Source organism: Molothrus ater, chromosome Z, assembly GCF_012460135.2.
Source record: "Molothrus ater isolate BHLD 08-10-18 breed brown headed cowbird chromosome Z, BPBGC_Mater_1.1, whole genome shotgun sequence".
NCBI lineage: Eukaryota > Metazoa > Chordata > Aves > Passeriformes > Icteridae > Molothrus > Molothrus ater.
This window is the reverse complement of record NC_050511.2, coordinates 1238979-1256459: the sequence shown is the minus strand read 5'-3', so window position 1 is coordinate 1256459 and position 17481 is coordinate 1238979. Positions and strand designations below refer to the sequence as shown.

The 17481-nt window shown below is 48.8% G+C and overlaps 3 protein-coding genes and 2 non-coding genes across 11 annotated transcripts in view; all 5 read right to left on the bottom strand.

The window, feature by feature from the left end:
* Window positions 1-2094, bottom strand: part of DYM (dymeclin) — a 209141-nt gene extending 207047 nt beyond the window's left edge. For all 4 annotated transcript variants that reach the window (XM_036403343.1, XM_036403344.1, XM_036403345.1 and 1 more), the window contains exon 1: window positions 2000-2094. The gene's annotated coding sequence lies outside the window, so the exon portion shown is untranslated. The remainder of the gene's footprint in view (window positions 1-1999) is intronic.
* A 4540-nt stretch (window positions 2095-6634) lies between these two features.
* On the bottom strand, window positions 6635-10455 carry CZH18orf32 (chromosome Z C18orf32 homolog). 4 transcript variants are annotated; one of them, XM_036403837.2, is made up of 4 exons: window positions 10403-10455; window positions 9908-9994; window positions 8068-8304; window positions 6635-7431 (listed from the first exon to the last, which is right to left on the bottom strand). In XM_036403837.2, the coding sequence occupies exons 3-4, from the start codon at window positions 8293-8295 to the stop codon at window positions 7357-7359; spliced, it is 303 nt and encodes a 100-aa protein (XP_036259730.1). In that variant the 5' UTR covers window positions 8296-8304; window positions 9908-9994; window positions 10403-10455; the 3' UTR covers window positions 6635-7356. The 4 variants fall into 4 exon arrangements, with proteins under 4 accessions (XP_036259730.1, XP_036259731.1, XP_036259732.1 ...); XM_036403838.2 differs by having other exon boundaries at window positions 8068-8309; window positions 10403-10449; XM_036403839.2 differs by lacking the exon at window positions 10403-10455 and adding an exon at window positions 10130-10370 and having other exon boundaries at window positions 8068-8309.
* Window positions 10456-10898: 443 nt separating this feature from the next.
* Window positions 10899-15333, bottom strand: RPL17 (ribosomal protein L17). Its single transcript, XM_036403963.2, has 7 exons — window positions 15283-15333; window positions 14890-14942; window positions 14758-14798; window positions 13420-13554; window positions 12377-12475; window positions 11474-11665; window positions 10899-10990 (listed from the first exon to the last, which is right to left on the bottom strand). Exons 2-7 carry the CDS (start codon window positions 14927-14929, stop codon window positions 10943-10945), a joined length of 555 nt encoding a protein of 184 aa, XP_036259856.1. The 5' UTR covers window positions 14930-14942; window positions 15283-15333; the 3' UTR covers window positions 10899-10942.
* LOC118699857 (small nucleolar RNA SNORD58) lies at window positions 11325-11392 on the bottom strand. Its single transcript, XR_004982137.1, has one exon. It is a non-coding gene; the product is annotated as a small nucleolar RNA SNORD58 (small nucleolar RNA).
* LOC118699858 (small nucleolar RNA SNORD58) lies at window positions 15020-15088 on the bottom strand. The gene has a single exon (XR_004982138.1). It is a non-coding gene; the product is annotated as a small nucleolar RNA SNORD58 (small nucleolar RNA).
* Window positions 15334-17481: the final 2148 nt, after the last annotated feature.

Below are 17481 nucleotides of genomic sequence, written 5' to 3'. Positions count from 1 at the left end.
AGAAAGACAAATCTGCTCTGTATGGGTAATAATTTTATACTATATTACAATCATAACTTATATTAAAATATTACATTAATATGTTATATAAAATATATCACCTATTTTCAGGATCCACTGCAAATTCAGTTTTACTTGGCAGAGTGTGGGATTAGTTGGAGGTGGTATAGACTTTCCACTCTAGAGAATACACTTTGAAAAATACTGTTAAAATCATTAATCATCTACTGTGGCATCAGTTCAGCAGCCACCAAACAAGATTTCTTGCTTTTAGTGACTTTTGTCAGTCATCAGCATGTTAAAAACATCCTAAGGTCTTAAAAACACAGCATGTCAGAAAATGCCAGAGGGCAGGTTTGGATTAGATACTGGGAATTAGGAATTGCTGGCTGGGAGGGTGGGCAGGCCCTGGCCCAGGGTGCCCAGAGCAGCTGTGGCTGCCCCTGGATCCCTGGCAGTGTCCAAGGCCAGGCTGGATGGGGCTTGGAGCAGCCTGGGACAGTGGAAGGTGTCCCTGCCCATGGCAGGGGTGGAACAGGATGATCCTTAATGTTCTTTCCCACCTAAACCAGTCTGGTATTCTATGATCTCCAAATCTTCCTTTTAATCGGATAAAATCACTGGAAGGAAGCACCAGATCCATCTGAGTTTAGCAGTAATGTGCTAAAAGTACTTTTTTTATTGATTCAGCAGGAAATATGAGGGATTAGAAGCTCTGCTAGCAAAACATCAGCACGGGACTGTAAGAGGAGGAGCTGAGGGATGCTCCAGCCAGGTGACGGTGCTGAGCTGGGTCCATCATTCCCCGGGCTGTCCACGGGCCTCTGCTGATGCAGCAGCAGTAGAAAGAGAAAACAGCCCATGGAAATGACAGCAGGAGGCCTCCCAAACTCCTGGCAATCCAAGGAGAAATGGCAATTTTCTAGTCGGCCCAGCTGGAGCACCCAGAACGTTTTTCAGTTGGGAATTGACACAATGTGGGATTACACAACCCTGCATTGGGACACGGGACCCAACCACCCGGGAGCCTCCTTCCACCCCCCTGCCCTCCAAAAGTGACCCGTGATGGAAATATCAACAACTTCCTTATTTCTGCAAACACCTACAATGATTAAAAATGCAGCCCAGCACATTATCCCTCAGCACAGGCAAGGGGAAAAATTAGATTACGGCCCCACAAACTCCCAGCACAGATTAAAAAGAATAAATAAATAAATAAACAAACAGTGCTTGGCATGAAGGCATATGAGGTAATGCAAAGCCCGGCAGCTCAGGTGAGATACCAGTTCAATTTTAAACTAAAGTATGCCTCACTTTTGATATATATTATCATTCATAAGTATAAAAACAGTGTGGTAGGAGTGAGGAGGCAGAGTGAGCCCCAGGAGATCTGAGATCCTGCAGAGGAATGAAAAGACTCCATCAAGAACAGGACGGAAAATAAATCAATTTATCATCTAGCCATGAACAATAAATATCATTAAGAGCACACAAGAAAAAAACAGGTATAAATCTCTGGCTTTTCAGTCCTGGGCGCATTTAAAGGGACACAGGGACATCCCAGGGACCCCGAGGGATCACAGGATCCCTGTAAGGGAACACTCATGATCTGGGTAAAGGGACACAGGCACATTCTGGGAACCCTGGCAGAAATCCCTGGATCCCTAAGGGACACAAGGACATCCAGGGGACCCAGCGCGGGATTGGTTCCTGGATCCCGAAGGGACACAGGTACAACCCAGGAACCCTGTGAGGGATCCCGGGAGATGCCCCAGCTCGGGCGGGGACACGGCGGATGCCGGTGCCCCGGCAACTCTCCTCAGCGCCGGTGTCGAATTACGCAAGGCATCCCTCCGTCTATCGCGACACAGGCCCGCGCCACGAGGGGACGGTGACGTCGGGGCAACCGGGGGATCTCGGGGGCCCCCTTCGGAGCCGGCAGCCGCTGGGTTCACCCGTCGCCCATGCCCTTCGAAGGCACCGCCGAGGGCGCGCTTACCGTCCGTGCCCTGGGCCCGAGGTCGGTGGCGGGGTCGGTACGGGGGTGCCTCGGCCCGCGCCGCTCCCGGGTCCCCTCACGGCCCCTCACGGTCCCCGCCCGCCTCCACGTCGCCGGCGCTGCCCCACTGCGCGTGCGCGAGGCCCGCGCGGGGCGGGCCGCGGGGCATCACGGGAGTTGTAGTTCGTTACGGGAGGGGCGGCCATGACACCTCCCGTGTCAGCCTGGGTGATCCCCCAGCGTGGGCAGCAGGGCAGGGGGGATCCTGCCCCTCTGCCTCTGGGCTCAGGTGAGAGCCCACCTGCAGAGCTGCCCCAGCCCTGGCTCCAGCAGCACAAGGAGCTGGAGCTGCTGCAGCCAGTGCAGAGGAGGCCACGGAGATGCTGCCAGGGCTGGAGCCCCTCTGCTCTGGAGCCAGCCTGGCACAGCTGGGGCTGTTGAGCTGCACAAGAGAAGCTCCAGGGACACCTCAGAGCCCCTGCCAGGGCCTCCAGGGGCTCCAGCAGAGCTGCCCAGGGACTGGGGACAAGGCCTGCAGGGACAGCACCCAGGCAATGGCTCCCACTGCCAGAGGGCAGGCACAGATTTTGGGATACTGGGAATTAGGAGTTGCTGGCTGGGAGGGTGGGCAGGCCCTGGCCCAGGGTGCCCAGAGCAGCTGTGACTGCCCCTGGATCCCTGGCAGTGTCCCAGGCCAGGCTGGATGGGGCTTGCAGCAGCCTGGGACAGTGGAAAATGTCCCTGCCCATGGCAGGGAGTGGCGCTGGAAGAGCTTTGAGGTCCCTTCCAACCCAAACCCTTCTGTGATTCATTCTGATTCTCTACTCTGCACCTGTCCCACATTTTCAGTGGGACATGAGGTAAGACCAGTGAATCCAACAGTGAATGCCTGAAGGTGGGAGGATTTACCAGGCCCTGTCCTGCCTTCGTGCTGCTTTAAATCGTTGTTTCTCCAAGAGCAACCTCCAAAGTGGGGTTTGTGCCATCAGCAGCAGGTTCCAAGGTACCCGTTGGCTCATTAAAAGGGGAACTTCCCAGTGTAGTCCTGAGTTTATTCCCACATTCCATGTGGTGTGTGACAGCAAATCCCCGGCCGGGCTGTTCCCCATCCCCGTCCCTGGCCTGTGCATGCCAGCAGCAGGTCTGCAAACAGCACCGTGGGTGTAACCCTGAGCAAACACTGCCACGTTACAGCTCTGGGGCTCAGCCCGTGCTCACACAGCGCTGGGTGGGAATGGCTGCGCCCACAGAGCTGCGGCCTGGTCAACAGCACGGCTGTGCAAACGCTGTGTGACAAAATGTAAAGGTTTTGTAGAGCAACCCCCGTGCCAAAAACAAGCACTGTGGGTTATAAACACATCTACTCACAACATGTCAATTTGTGTTTCACTGTCATCCCAAGGACAGGTTGGGCAGGGCTTGGAGCAACCAGGGATAGTGGAAGATGTCCTGAGGATGTGACAGGATGAGATTTAAGGCCCCATCCAACCCAAACCATTCAGTGATTCTAAAACAACAGTGAAATAAAGATACAGCACTATTACCTAAAAGCATTTCTAATGCAAAATGATCATGGCAAACATGGCCTTCTAGAGCTTTTCAATTAAATTACTGCAGCCAGGTTCACTGAAAACAGGAATATTGGCAGTCTGTTACAACCAAAATATGATTTAGTTCAGCAAGCATTGCTCTAACAATCAGAAGACTACACAAAGATAATCCCTTCTTTCAAGTCTTAGGCAATTTAATGAAACAGTCATTTCTCACTGAAGGAGATTTTAGTTAACCTAAGTGTAAATTAAATTTCTCTTCATTTCCTTCACCTGCAAATTCTGCAGCCACTGTTCTTTCAGCAATAATGTTCTCCTTTGCACAGAAATCATGAAGGAATGCCCCTGAGGACTGAACCTCTGCAGTCTGTCGAACAGCTCCCAAAATTCAGCTGGGACATGATTGCTCCATCTGGGCAATAACAGCATAATGTGCTACTGTCATTAGATCAGAATTTATTTTCAGTTTAGACATTCTCAGCAGCTGATCATGTGCAGTCTAACATGCCAAAATTTTCTTTCATGTCAGGATCAGGCCATCAAAATAATCAGCAACATAAAATTAATTCTTTTTATTTAAGAATTTTTGGCATATATTTGTATTTTTTTAAATGTGTTTTTCTAACTTCTTGGCATCCAGCAATTTGTGAAAACCAACATACAGAAGGTACCATTAAGACCTTCTTATTAGGAAAACTTGAAATTAGTTGATTTGAATGATGTTTTTTCAAATATTGATTTATTGATCTTTCCTCAATAGTATTTAAGCAAAGCCAGACAGGTTTAATGCTGAAGAACTTGGGACTAGATTTGCAGTACATTGGTCCCCTAAAGATGCCAACTCTGAAATTTTCTAAAAGTCTTCAGTGTAAATGGAGCTGCTACTTGGTCTAGGGAATTCTGTTAGAAGTCCACGTGCCACCATCAGGTGCCTAAACCTTTTGTAAATCTTGTTTTTAGCAAGTAACAAGCACGTGGGAATTTTCTCAGTTAAATTCAACTCACTCGATCAATATTATTCTGTCACATAAGGATTTCCTTAATTTCTGCCTGCTTCTTCTTCTTAAAGAAGGCTTTGTGCAGTCCTTTGCGTCCCAGCAGATAATCTCATGCACTCCAGCCCAAACCTGGGCCTTTGCTTTCACTCGATTTTCATTTAGCTATTCACAACACAACAGGATTATTGACCTATTCTTGAAAAAGAATAGGGGCAGAAGAGTTATAACACAAATCTCCTGACAGGGCTTCCAGTGAAGTGCCTCACACAGAAAGTTTTGTGATGTAGATTGCTCCCTTTAGCTATAACTGCAGCTAATAAAAGCAGTGGAACACCATTCCAGAGACCATAAATGTGTAATCTTACTTGCATTATCTGCCTGTTTTCCTTTTTGCAGCTTTTGCAGAAGGCCTGGTGTTTAAATATGGTGCTGGCAGACAGCTGGAAGCCTGGTGCTGCAGCCTAATCCACTATACACTTTATTTTCTCTGTTATTTTTCAATGCATTTTCTTCTGTAATAATATCCTAAATAACTAAAAAAAAATTATGCAGACTTTATAAATTGTCTGAATACATTTACAAATTAAATTGTCTGAATAAATTTACAAATTAAAACACGACTTTTTGTTGTGTTCCCAGCTGTTTAGAGGTGGATATACTCTAAAACTATGGCCTGTTTATAAGATGCCCAGCATATTAAAACAGCATGGAAGGGACAATCCCTTCAGCAATGCTCAGGATGTCAGAACATGTATTCTTGTTTAGCTGAAGAGCTGCAGATTGCACTGGGCATGACTGAGGCACCTCCAGTGCTGGGGACAGCTCTGGGCCCTCAGGACAAGAGAGACCCTGAGGGGCTGGAGCGTGTCCAGGGCAGGGAACGGAGCTGGGAAGGGGCTGGAGCCCCAGGAGAGGCTGAGGGAGCTGGGCAGGGGCTGAGCCTGGAGCAAAGGAGGCTCAGGGGGGCCCTTGTGGCTCTGCACAGCTCCTGACAGGAAGGGACAGCCGGGGGGATCGGGCTGTGCTCCAGGGAACAGGGACAGGAGCAGAGGGAACGGCCTCAGGCTGGGCCAGGGCAGGCTCAGGTTGGACACCAGCAGGAATTTCCCCATGGAAAAGGAGGTCAGGAATTAGAAGGGGCTGCCCAGAGAGGTGTTGGAGTTCCCATCCTGGAGGTGTCCATGGAATGACTGGATGTGCCACTCAGTGCTCTGGGCTGAGCAGAGGTGGGGATTGGTCACAGGCTGGACTCAGTGGTCTTTTCCAACCTAAATGATCCTGGGATTCAGTGATCTAGGAGGAAGCTGCAATACACTGATCCGATGGGGGGTAATGTTCCAAGGATGAGGTAACAGCTGATTAAACAGCGATTCCAAACTCGGGTCCAAACCGAGTCGCTCATTAAGGAAGAGAATCAGCATTAATCAAGGTCTGACACGGAGGTGTCTGTGCCTGAGCTCATTGCAAAGTCATGGCTGTGGCTGCAGGGGTACAGGATCTGTGAACACTGCAGAGCCATTCACACCAGGTCTGACCAAACCAGGCACTGGCAGGAAACGAGGCACCTCACCAAGGGCACCAGGCAAAATTAGACACCAGAGTAATTAATTAACTGCTGAGAGAAATCGCAGTCGCAAGAATAACACTGGACCATAGTGACAGGTCAGGGACTGCCTGTACAAAAAGTGCATTTTTAGGCCTGACTGAGAGAGGATTTTAGGGAAACTAAATCATAAAGAACAGTCCAAAACTGCTGGAATCCAGAACTGCTGGATTAGTTTTGAATCTTTTAAAGAGCTCTCTGGTGTGGTATACAGGAAAAAGCAGGAATTACCACTTTCATTCCTTACTAAGCACAGGACACTTAAAACCCTTCACAGCTGGGATGCAAGACAGCAGCAGAATCCATCTTGCCAGGAAGAGGCAAAGTTTGCCCAGTTCACTTTATCACAAATTCAGTTATTTCAGGGCCTCCTTCTGCCTGGGGCCTGTCTACAGGTTTTCAAAGATTTTGTCACCACTTCAAGTGCTTATAGCTCTGAACACTAAGAATTCTGCGATTCTGTGCAATAATTGCATGAAGCGACTTATTTTTAAGTAAAATCCCAGTTTATTATAATGAAAATTCCACAAGCATGGTAAAGAGGTTTTAGTTGGATGTTGAGTTTTCTTTTTAAAGCCAGAACTGCGCCATTATAAATCACTAGAACAGAACATAAAGCAACATTCTCTTTCATCATGCCTCAGGAAAAAAAAAAGGCATAATATTTCAAGGAAAATAATTAAGGAAAGTATCACATCAAGACTTTCTGCTTTTAGTAAGCTAAGCAAATTTTGTATGCAGCACAACTCCTCTAGCTCATCCATAGATTTGACATGAAAAATCTAAATTCTTCATAAATTATGAGCTTTTGTTGTCACAATGTAGTCCACAGTTCTTCACCAGGAACAGATAAAGCCTTTAAGGTGAAAGCCTCAAGTACTGCACTAGCACTTAGTGACATCAAGATGCTAAGATACATTTGCCTTTCATAAACAGATTTATTCTTACATTATTTAACCTAAACTCTAATCACACCAAACAGCTGGCAGATGAAAAGTAGTTCCAGCGAGAAAAATACAAGAACATCAGCTTTCAAATATTTTAAATAAACAAACAGCTGCCATTTTAGTGGCAAAAGAGACTCTCCTGCAAGCAATTAAGTTTTTTATTCAGCTAAAATGTGCAAACAAAAAAGTCTCAAATTGAGAGGAATATCAGCAGTTCATACTGTACACGAGGGAATAAAATCCTTAGGCATTAACTCCCTCAAGCTGTTTTCTTGTCATATACTGCAGCAGATCCCTTTGCAGGACTTCCATTTGCAATGCCATTGCTTTCCAACTGCAAACAAAAAACAGTGTCATTAATGAGATGTCAAATTAGAACTTTACATCTAAAACAGGAACAGCTGGTGACAAAAATGGCTTTTAGAAGCAAGGCCAGCAAAGATAAAAGGAGAAATATGGAGCAAGAACAAAAAGTGGTGGTGTCTGTGTAGATTTACAAATAATTATTGTTTCAGGGGGAAGGGAGGAATGAGAGCAGCAACAACATTTATGAGTCTTTGCATTGTGACAGAAGATAAATAATAAAAGCATAATTTATATGCACTAAGCGTTCTCCCCCGTTACGAGTGGCAGAGCTGGCTGAAGAGAGGGGCTGTTTTTAATTTCTGCTGGTGATCTGCCAAATATTTGACTTTTATCTTTGAAAGAACAGCCAGCTGTTAAAAAAAATAATAATTAATTAAGCTGTTTCAGGATAAAGGCACAATTCCTCCAAGACCAGAAGTCTCAACTATTATACTAACTGCATCTTGAAGCACCAATTCCTAGATGGCACAGCAGTGGTAACTGCTGTTCCCAAGAAAGTAGCCACCAAAATATCTGTCAGCACACCTAACTGTTCACCCTCCCGAGCTACCACTAGGTGGCTCATCCCGGCGCTTCCCTGCTTAGCTGGGTGAATTAATCTTACTTTATGGCTTCCAGATCCGTCCTCCTGGTCTCTCTTGGCAGCCGCAGGTCCCCGAGGGTCCCCAGTGCTGCCTCCTGGCCCCTGCTTGGTGCCTGGTGGCTCCTGCACAGCTTTCTTGGGCCAGACACGCTTGATGAAGGGGGCAATCATGGGGTAGATGTAGGGCTCCACAAACTTCTTGTAGACCCAGAGGAGAACAGGGATCACGATGCAGGGAATGCACACCATGGCTCCCTCCTGCGCTGGGACAGAGATGGTGGGGGTAGGGGGGAAAACAGCTTAGGTGGGAGCATTTGTATGCCACAACCTGAGAAAACAGTATTTACAAAGAGAATAAAATCCATATTTCATATTCAAACGCAATTATTCTGTAATTATTAAGCAGCTGCTAAAGCTTCAAAAGTGTTGTGTGTTCCAATGTTATAAAGTCTCCAACAAAGGGAACATTCTTGCCATTTTAACAAAAAGAAACAAACCAATTTGCTATTATTAATCAGTCCTACAGATGCAAATAAGGAAAACAAATTCAGGAAATAAGAGTTTTTGCTTAAGCCACACAAAAACAGTTTAAGCAGCAAGCTGCCAGTATTAGCCCAGTTCCCACTATATTATGAGTCTAAAGGGTTTGTTTTGCTCAACCCATTTTTATTTAAGGAGAAACTAAACAGCAGAAAGCAAATCCATCCAATGGGTAGCTATCACTGAAGGGCAGGATAGTGGAAAAGGAGAAAAAATTCCAATCAGGATTTGAGAGAATTAGCATATGGGTTACTGTCTTCCTGCTGCCCTCACTTGATCCCACACCAACCCCATACAATTAACTGTTGGAAAATGAACCATGACCTCTCTCTGAAACCCACAAGGCATCAAAATTTGCACCTTGGGGTCTATGCTAAAAAAAAAAAAATAAGAAAAGCAAAGCAAGGAGGCAGAGAGGTCCATCTGGGAGAGGAAGCAGTTAATTAGGGCTGGACCTGTCCCTGCCACTGCTGACAGCAATATATTAGACACACTCTGCTGCCACACAACTTTGCCCTTCACAGTCCCCCTCTCTAGGCTGCTGACATCTCAATTCTCGCACCAAGAAGCAAAACAAAAGCTTTCCAAGATGGAGAATGAAAAGGCAGATGTGCACACCTCACGAGGGACCAGTTTTGCTTTTTATTTTATGTTATCCTGAGGATTTTTAGCCCTGTGGAAAAGGAGAGCATCAATTTCCAGTTGACTGCTCTGGCTGCTTCAAATACACTTTAAATCTACTTTCTGAGGTCTGAGAGGAATCTTACATTGAGACAACACAAATGAGGTAACCCTTTCAACTTACTAAAAAATATATTTTCAGATACTTTATTTCAGATATTTCAGATACTGTATTTTCAGATACTCCACCAGAACTTCCTAAGTATTAAATTTGCAGCGAAATGTGGATTCATCCAGCAGCTGAAGAACATGCCTGGAGGGAACACCTCAGGCTGTAGAATCATTACAGAATTATGGAATTATTTGGGTCACAAGACAGCTTCAAAATCATTTCCTTCTATTCCCTGCCATGGGCAGGGACCCCTCCCACTGTCCCAGGCTGCTCCAAGCCCCATCCAGCCTGGCCTGGGACACTGCCAGGGATCCAGGGGCAGCCACAGCTGCTCTGGGCACCCTGGGCCAGGGCCTGCCCACCCTCCCAGCCAGCAATTCCTAATTGCCAAGAGCCCAAAATCTGTGCCTGCCCTCTGGCACTGGGAACCATTCCCTGTGTCCTGTCCCACGGAAACACAGCCCCTGTTGCGCTGCCTCTGCAGCCGCTTCGTGTCTAAAAAATTCCTGCCCAAAAAATCATCCCTACCTCCGCCTGATGCACCAGCGATCCCTGGGATCAGCGTGGAACACCGTCCTGACGAATTCCTCCGGTGACCTGGTGACGCTTCGCCAGCTGGTTAGCAAGGAAAATAACAAAAAAGGAGAAAAGAGGAGTGAGGGGGTGGCCGGGCGGGTGATGTCCTGCGGCGGGCGGTGCCGCTGCCCTCGGTGAGCCCCCGGCACGGAACGCGCTCACTGACGGGCAAACCTCGGCACGGCACGGCACGGCTTTGTTCCCAGCGCCCGGAAAACACCACAGGGGCAAACCCGCCGGGTTTTCCCCGTTTTCCATAAAGGATGAGGAGCCCGGGAGGCTGCCTGATGTCAGGCGTTGCCGTTCTGCTCTCCGGGGGCGGTTGGGGCCGGTGCAGCCCGTGAGCCCCCGGCCAGCGGCGTGGCCCGGCGGCCGTGGGCCGTGCGGCGCGGGGTGTGGGGAAGGGATCATTCCCGGCTCCCGGTGCTCCCGGTCCTCCGCACCCACCTGCGCCCGCACCGGAACGGCCCCGCGCTTCCGGGGCGGTGCTTCCGGCCAATGGCCGGCGGCAGCGCGCATCACGTGACACACCAGGCCACGCCCCACCCGCGCAGACAGGGACGCGGACGCGGCCCAGATTCCTGATTATCCCGGATTTGGGAAGGGGGGAACTATGGGATGGCCCGGCAGCCGGCGGGAACACGCGGTCCGGCTTGGAGGCCGATATTGGGAAGGAATTGCTGGCTGGGAGGGTGGGCAGGCCCTGGCCCAGGGTGCCCAGAGCAGCTGTGGCTGCCCCTGGATCCCTGGCAGTGTCCCAGGCCAGGCTGGATGGGGCTTGGAGCAGCCTGGGACAGTGGAAGGTGTCCCTGCACATGGCAGGGGTGGCACTGGATGGGCTTTAAGGTCCCTTCCCAGCCACACCACTCCATGATTCTGTAAAATTCACTGCCCCTGACCCACAGCAACACTCAGAACTTGTAGCAGAGCAACATAATCAATCCAAATTTTAAAAGATTTTATTTATATACATCTGTCCAGGCAGATTTATTCCCGAGCCATTAGCTTTTGCTTCTTCAGCTTCTTCTGGGAGATCTGGGAAGCAAACACACAAAAAGAACAGTGAAATTAGACTTCCCAAAACATCTCAAAGTTATCTTTTAGAAGTGCTGCAAACTATTAGGAATTGTTAATTAGGAATTCCCCCACAAATGATACACTCATCACACCTGCACATGAACAGGAATCCCTACAAGCACTACACTACATTGCTTGCAGGTTCTAAACTAAACTTATTTTATTGCACACACCCAGGGTTCACACACATAATGCTGTAGCTGCTTTGAGGCAGGAAAGAACCAACCCTCCGCGCGATTAAAACATGGTTCTCAGGGCTTTTAAATACTTGAGTTGGAAATTAAAAAATGGGGTTGCTCAGAAAGAACTGATTTTTTTCATGGGCATTCCAAAGGTGTCCTAAGATTGTCATCACAGCAACCCCTCTCTGCCAGACCCTCGGCTGTCCTGACAGCATCACAGGAACAGAGCACACGACACAGAGCACACAACACCTGGTACCTTTTTCTTTTGGGCAACTTCCTCCTCCGGCTTGGGCACGATCTGCTCCTTCTCCGTGAGGATCATCTCAATGTGGCACGGGGAGCTCATGTAGGGATTGATCCTGCCGTGTGCCCGGTACGTGCGCCGGCGCATCTTGGGAGCCTTGTTCACCTGGATGTGCTCGATCACCAGGGAGTCCACATCCAGACCCTGGCATGGAAGAAAATCTGTGAGCCACTTTCATCTTTAAATAATTCATTTCTGCAGCAAGAACTTGAGGAATCGCCCCAGACACTGCTGCTGGTGAATGAAACAGCCAGGCTTGGTGGTGCCATGGAGCTCAGGGTGTTCCAAGGATTCACCACTGATACAACCAAATTGGTGGTATCATGGAGCTGAGGGTTTTCCAAGGATCTGCCAATGGAACCGCTGAGCTTGGCAGTGTCATGGAGATGAGGACTTACCAAGCAAGCATCATCTAAAATGACAAAGTCCAGCCCTCACACATCACAAATAATTTAAAATTGTGCTGATGGCTCATTGTCTATGGTTATTTCATGGTTACTCAAAGGTACTACTCCAACACTGCCTGCAAAGCTACCAGATTAAGCCTATAACAAAGATAGCAACTGACCAAGTCAGCTATTGATTTCACATGTTTTAATTTCACAGATTTTGAGATATCTGAACAGCCGTTTTGTTAAATTTTTAAATTTAGATTTCCCCTGTGAAAAACTGCTGCTGCCATTTACCTTGAGGAACACACATAGCCTGCTTTAACAGGGAGCCACACCAAACCCTCCCTACAATTAAGTATTGCGGATGAAGCAGGTGGCAAGTGGCTCTCCAGGTCAGTGACACCCAGGCCAGGGATGCTGAGAGAGGGCCTGACACCACTGCTTTGTGCTCAGTAACACCCACCTTGAGCTCAGCATTGCTCTCCGCATTCTTCAGCATGTGCAGCAAGAACTCTGCGCTCTTCTTGGGCCAGCGGCCCTGTGTCCAGCCCCATTGCTTGGCCTGGAATGAGAGAGCAAACAATGGGAGTCTGCTTTTGACCTGGTCCATTCCAGTTACCTTCTACACACCTTTAACTTGCCATTATCACAGAATGGTTTGGGCTCAAGGAGACCCTGAAGTTTATTCAGTGTCACCCCCTGCCATGGGCAGGGACACCTTCCACTGTCCCAGGCTGCTCCAAGCCCCATCCAGCCTGGCCTGGGACACTGCCAGGGATCCAGGGGCAGCCACAGCTGCTCTGGGCACCCTGGGCCAGGGCCTGCCCACCCTCCCAGCCAGCAATTCCTAATTGCCAAGAGCCCAAAATCTGTGCCTGCCCTCTGGCAGTGGGAGCCATTGCCTGGGTGCTGTCCCTGCAGGCCTTGTCCCCAGTCCCTGGGCAGCTCTGCTGGAGCCCCTGGAGGCCCTGGCAGGGGCTCTGAGGTGTCCCTGGAGCCTTCTCTTGTGCAGCTCAACAGCCCCAGCTGTGCCAGCCTGGCTCCAGAGCAGAGGGGCTCCAGCCCTGGCAGCAGCTCCGTGGCCTCCTCTGCACTGGCTCCAGCATGTCACTATCCTTCCTGTGCTGAGGACCCTGCATCTTATGGATATAGATTAGAATGGATTATCAACTACTTTATTTTGCTGTAGACCAAACCCCACAAAATTTAATCCCTTGACTTAATGCTGCCAACTAGATGCTGACACTCCACGGAGATGCATCCTCTGGAATTAATAGCCTTTCCTCCCTCTTGAGCAACATGATCTGGTGGAAGATGTCCCTGTCCAGGGAACTGGAGTGAGATGAGCTCTGGGGGCCCTTCCAACTCAAACCACCCTGTGATTCCATGTTTTAATGCAGATTTTCCACCAGCAATGACAGACTACACCCACACCCCGTCCCCATCACCTTTCTGTGTTAAGCACCCAGAGCCAAAGTCTCCCTGCCGGGGTTCCCAGGAGCTCACCTGGGCGCACCTCCCGACGCCGCCGTTGTAGCGCCGGAAGGGGACACACTGCTTCTTCAGGGTGACATCCTTCAGGTACTTGGTGGCCTTGCGGATGTGCATGCCCTTGATGGCCTGCGCCGTCTCTCGGGTGTTCTGCCAACACAGGGCACAGAAAAGATCCCTTGAACAAATCCTTACAGGAGACAGCACAAGCTCAACCTCGCCTCTGCCCTCCCTGGATACAATTCCGTCCACTCACTAAAGAATACCTAAGTCTAAGACTGAAAAATAATTAATAATTAACATTTTTTTACTCTGTTACCACTTTTCTAACCCCTGGTATGACTGCCACTACTAAATTTGTGTTTCCAGCATACTTTTTTTTCTTTTTTTTTTTTTTTAGGAAATATGTTAAGTCTCAATAAAATTATAATTTTGGTACCTATATTATCCATGGCTCCTGTTTGGCCACTAATCTAACAAGGTAAGATTCGGATGGATAAATTCTCACTAAAACCTCAAATACAGCACCTCAGAGGAACCGATGAAGAAACACTGGGGCAATTGTTAACAATGTTGTTTTCTCTAAAAGAATCATAAGAGAAGAAAAGGCTCAGAAAGAAAAATTAAGGATAAAAGATCGGTCTTTTAGACAGCATTTACTGATTGTGTAAGCCAGCTTTAAGTATAATCCTACCTATTCCTAATAAAAAAAAAGAAAACCAAAGTTAAAACTTCGTATTACACTAAGCAGAAAATGATCTGCTAAGTTCTAGTTTCATGATTAAATAACACTTCTGAGTTGTTCTCTGCACCTAAGCCTTTTCCAGATGAACTGAGTTCCTAGTGCCAAACAGCACAGAACCAAAAAGAGTAGGAGAAATTAGACAATTTCACACCAAACACTAGCCCAGCGTCTGATAAATTTACTCCAACTGTTTTGCTGCTGTATTTTGTTAACTGAATTAGACAAGGACAATTCTAGAATCCAGACTCTTTAATTTTTTGTGGATGGAGACCATTACAAGCAGCTGACAGCAGTTCTTTAGTGATTAAAGAGTAAAAGACACTTCCTTAAAAAGAGGAATATTGGGAAGAAATTCCTGAGGGCGAGGAGGCCCTAGCACAGGGTGCCCAGAGAAGCTGTGGCTGCCCCTGCATCCCTGGAAGTTTCCAGGGCCAGGCTGGACGGGAGCTGAGTCCCTAACCACAGCAGAGGTGGAAAGAGATTATCCTTACAATCGCTTTCAATCCAAGCCATTCTGGGCTTCTTTTAAAAACTAACAAGAAAAACTAGCAAAAACTACTTAAAACAAAAAATAAATTTACGATTGCTGCTAATCACACACTCCTTACCTTGAAATGCACACGCAGGTTAGATCCCCGGGACTTGCATGCTACAAGAGAGAAAAAAGACCAAGTTTTAGAATCAAAACCTCACTGGCTTCCGGGAAATCCCACACGAACTCTCCTAAAACAGCAACTCACATTTCGTCGGGTTCTCCGGATCCAGGGAGTAGCGCACCATCTTGAGAGCTCAGCTGAAAAACACCAATTGAAACATAATGAATCTCTAACACTAGCACACAGGACCCGGACTACTCCCCTTACCCCCGCAGCTGCTCAGAAATTACGTATTCTTTTCACAGTTACATCCAAAGGTGTCCTAAGAAAGTCATCATCGCAGCCATGGATTTTCTCAGGCCTGCCCCTTCCCCGCATCCGCGCCCGCCCTCCCGCGCTCCATCCCGGGGAATACCGCGGGCGCGGGGCATGTCGTAGCGATCCCGGTGTCCGGGACGCCGGTGCCGGCGGGGATGGGGCGGGATGGGGGCGGATGGCGGCGGCTGGCGCGGGGCCGGGCCGACCATGGCTGCTCACCTCGGGGCGGCGGCCGCAGAGGAAGAGGAAAGGCGGGGCGCGCCGCCAGCGCGCGCGCGTCTCGCGAGATTTCCGGCGGGGGGACGGTCCCAGGGAGCGCTCCGCCCCCAAGATGGGGGCGGGTTTCGCTGTGAGGGAAATGCGCGCCCGGAGCGGGTCCTTCGCCGAGCCTGTGAATAAAGCCTGCTCTGGGGAAAGACATCGCGGTATTCGCGCTGCCGTGGGGAAACACACCGCGGTATTCACCCTCAGCTCGTGGTGCTGGTGCTTTTAGCAAGGAGATCAGCGTGCCTCTGGCACAGCACCACCACCCTCCCAAGGGAGGGGATTGCCCCGCGCCGATCCGCGCTGAGCACCTTGAACGCTGTGAGCAGAGTTGGTCACTGCAATATAAGAAAGACATTGAACTGTTAGCGCCAGAAGGATGGCTACGGAAATGGTGAAGGGCCTTGAGGGGAAACCGTGTGAGCGGCAGCTGAGGGCACCTGGTCTGTTCAGCTGGAGGGAGGGGAGATTTATCGCAGTTATAACTTCCTCGTGAGGGAAGAGAAAGGTCAGGCATTGATTTCTTCTCTCTGGTGATCACTGACAGGACCCAGGGACAGCTGGAGCTGTTCCAGGAGGTTTAGGTTGGATATCAGGAAAAGGCTCTTCCCCATAGGGTGCTGGCACTGCCCAGGCTCCCCAGGGAATGGGCACGGCCCCGAGGCTGCCAGAGCTCCAGGAGCCTTTGGGCAGCACTGCCAGGGATGCTCAGGGTGGGATTGTTGAGGAACTGGATTCGATGGCCCTTGTGGGTACTTTCCAGCTCAGGATATTCTGTGGTTCATTCAGTCAGGATCATTCAGATTGGAAAAGACTTCTCAGATAATCAAGTCCCAGCTTTCCCTGATCTCCACCGTGTCACCAGCCCAGAGCACTCAGTGCCACGTCCAGGCATTCCTTGGACACCTCCAGGGTTGGGGACTCCAACACCTCCCTGGGCAGCCCCTTCCAAGTCCTTTCCAGGAACAAATTCCTCCTGATGTTCAACCTGAGCCTCCCCTGGCATAACCTGAGGCCATTTCCTCTTGTGCTGTCCCTTGTCCCTTCAGGGAGCAGAACCCGACCCCCACCTGAGAGCACAGAATTATTACGTTTGGAAAAGGCCTTTAAGATAACAGGGTCTAACTTTCATCCCAACAGCCACCACCGTGTTCACCATTAGATGGCAGCTCAGGATGGGAATAAAGCAGCACATCGCTCACAGAGGTGTCCCCGAGACCAGAGCGAAGAGATTAATTCAAATTCATATTTATAAACCTCAACTGGTATTTACTGCACCATTATAAAATAATCACAGACTGACTCGTTGAAATAAAAGATTTTTCCTTCCCATTTGAGGCAGCATTTGCAACTAGAACTGCTTGGGAAGCAGCTCAATAAAAGCAAAATATTTCCTGAAAGCGGTGCAGCAAAAGTGTCATTGAGAAAAAAATGACAGAATGGAGGGAAAAAAGAGACATATTCCTGAGATGGCAGTAATCTGGTGTGCAGGCACCTCCCCAGCATGAGAGTCTGGGTTTAACTCTGAGTTTAGAAATAAACAGAGGAAGAACTTGCTGTCCATCTAAATCCTATGAACAGGAGGTTGGTTTTGGATCTCTTGTTTAGGGCTAAAAAGCCCCAAAGTTCTGCAGCTAGGACTTTACCCAAATGGGAAGAGGAAAATATTTGAGCTATCACAAATATTTACCTGGCTAAAAACCATAAGAGCTCTAGTTGTTTCTGCAGCTCTCCATTTACCTGCCTTAAAATGTGCCTTTTTCTTTGGTTTTGGGGAAGCTCTCTGCAAAGTCTCCAAGCAACTTTCAAGCACTGATCTCAAAGCCTGAAACATGCTGGGGAGTGGGCAGATATTATTTCTGAATAGTATCTGTAGAATCACAGAATTATTTGGAAGGAACCTTAAAGGTCATCTCATCCCACACCCTGTCATGGGCAGGGACACCTTCCACTGTCCCAAGTTGCTCCAAGCCCCATCCAGCCTGGCCCTGGGCACTTCCAGGGATCCAGGCCACAGCTTCTGTGGGGAACAGTATGTAGCACTAAGTTTTCAGGTACAATAAATTAAAACTGGCTTAAGCTGGGATCCTCAAACACTCCCACAGCCTTACCCACCACACCGTGGGAATCCCCTCTCTGAACACACCCGAATGC